Genomic DNA, 2,097 nt, shown 5'->3' on the forward strand with positions numbered 1-2,097 from the left:
TAACCACAAAGTATTAGAAAAACAATGTGTCCGCTCATCTATGTTTAAGGCAACATTTAGATTTTCCATCATCTATAATAATAAAAGTGTAAAATGATAATTAGACCGGATGATCTTCCGGATGAAGCTGGGGCCGCCCCGGTCCCAGATGCCTGTTGGCGGCCAGAAGGAAGCCCGGGTCCCGGGTGCCAGAGGGAAGCCGGTGCCAGCAGCCGGGGGGAAGGAAGGCCTACTCTTGCTCGAATTTCGTGCACTGGGCCTCTAGTTTCATCGTAATTAAGCCTTTACTACCTTCATGATCATCCCCATTTTATCTTCAACTTATGAAATCTACTGGGAATGACTCTTTCCGGATGCTGTTGTCTAGTTCATAAAGGTGTCGACAGTTTAACGGGTAAAAAAAATGTCTTACCAGCTGCAAACCTCTTTGTTTTTCTGCCAACCTTTGTTGCGCAATTCTTAGAACGTTCTGGGCTTCGGTGACTTGGATCTCTTTTGGGCCCACCACCTTAAAAGGAACATCACAACATGTGAGTGTTTCTTTTTTCTTTTTTTCATGTGAGTGTTAAGAAAGTCAAGTTCACTTTTAAAAATGCCACTTTTGTTTAAAAATATATTGTTATTGATTTCAGAGAGGAAGGGAGATGGAGAGACATACATCAATGATGAGAGAGAATCACTGATCGGCTGCCTCCTGCACGCCCCCCTACTGGGGACCAAGCCTGCAACCCGGGCAGGTGCCCTTGACCAGAATCGAGCCCAGGCTCCTTCAGTCCGCTGGCCAATACTCTATCCGCTGAGCCAAACCAGCCAGGGCTGAAATGCCACCTTTGTTTAAAAGACATTTATAAGTGTCAACCCTTAGAATGAACTTGCCGGGAATTACGTATCCAGAAGGAATATAAAATAGCTTAATATGGCGAAATATAGTAAAACAAACACATGAAACAGCAGCATCGCTGCCATAAAGATCGGAATTGGACAGGGGGGCTTGATAGCTGTGCGCGTTGGCTCGTGTTTGATTACAGGGTGTGTCCTTGCGTATTTCTTTCCCGAGAAGTTCACTTGCGTCCTGTTAAATGAGCAGTATTCCTGGATACTTCGTCCGTGCGAAGTGTCACTTCCCAGCTGCTTTAGACATGTAGGAGGGAAAGGCGTACCTTCCGAACGTTGTGGTAGTTGTTCAGAGCTATGATCCACTCGCACATGGAGCAGCAGGCGACAGACACGTGGGCGATCTTTTTGGGGTGGAAGTCGGGTAAGGTTAAAAACTTCTTCAGCTTTATGAACACCTGCAGAGAGCGGAAGCGGGGTGTCACGTGAGAAAGATCTATTCTGGATCTGAAGTCCTCCCTCATCCGCCTTAGGGTGAGATCTTATCTCCCGTCAGAAATACCCGGCTGCTCCCGGGCAGAAGGAAAACAACATACCTAGCTGGCCCTGCCTGGTAGCTCAGTGGTTAGAGCACCAGCCTTGGGACCGGAGGGTCTCGGGTTGGATTCCTGGTCAGAGGCCCAGACCTGGTTGCAGGTTTGGTCCCTGGCCCTGAGCAGGAGACAACCAATCAATGTCTCTCTCTCTCACATCCATGTTCCTTCCTCTCTCTTTCTCTCTCCCCTTCCCCTCCCTCCCACCCTCTCTAAAAATCAATGGAATCCGCTGCGTGGAAACGGCACAGCCCACGGTGGAGACAGCCCCGCAGTATTTCTCCTCTACTTCTGGGGGCCGTGGTCAGGAGGAAATCTCAGATTCCTCCTCCCCCCGCCACCCCAAAGCCAGACAGAACCACTCAGCTGAGGGATGAAGGCAGCCTGCCCTCGGTTTATTATTGGGGCTCCTATCTATCACAATAAAAGCGTAATATGCTAATTAGACCGGATGTCCTTCCAGACAACCTTCTGGACGTCCTTCTGGGGACTTTAGAGAGGAATCCGCTTCTTGCCTCTTTCGGCTTCTGGTGGCCACACGCGACCTGGATCGTGGCCACACCAGTGGCATCTGGCTCTCCTGTGCGTCCATCTACATACAGTGCCAGGCAGGGTCCAGGGCCTTGTAACTCGCTGCTTACCCTGTCCCCCCTTTCCTCTTCCTGGGGGT

General features: G+C 49.9%; 1 protein-coding gene across 1 annotated transcript in view; it reads right to left on the reverse strand.

Moving 5' to 3' along the window:
• Positions 1 to 2,097, reverse strand: part of DNAH14 (dynein, axonemal, heavy chain 14) — a 157,968-nt gene that overhangs the window by 30,790 nt on the left and 125,081 nt on the right. The window contains exons 55-56 of the mRNA XM_015562337.1: positions 1,161 to 1,292; positions 413 to 508 (exon numbers count right to left, since the gene is read on the reverse strand). Coding sequence (XP_015417823.1) covers positions 413 to 508; positions 1,161 to 1,292 — 228 coding nt within the window. The remainder of the gene's footprint in view (positions 1 to 412; positions 509 to 1,160; positions 1,293 to 2,097) is intronic.

This window comes from Myotis davidii, unplaced genomic scaffold (assembly GCF_000327345.1).
Source record: "Myotis davidii unplaced genomic scaffold, ASM32734v1 scaffold174, whole genome shotgun sequence".
NCBI classification, from domain to species: domain Eukaryota; kingdom Metazoa; phylum Chordata; class Mammalia; order Chiroptera; family Vespertilionidae; genus Myotis; species Myotis davidii.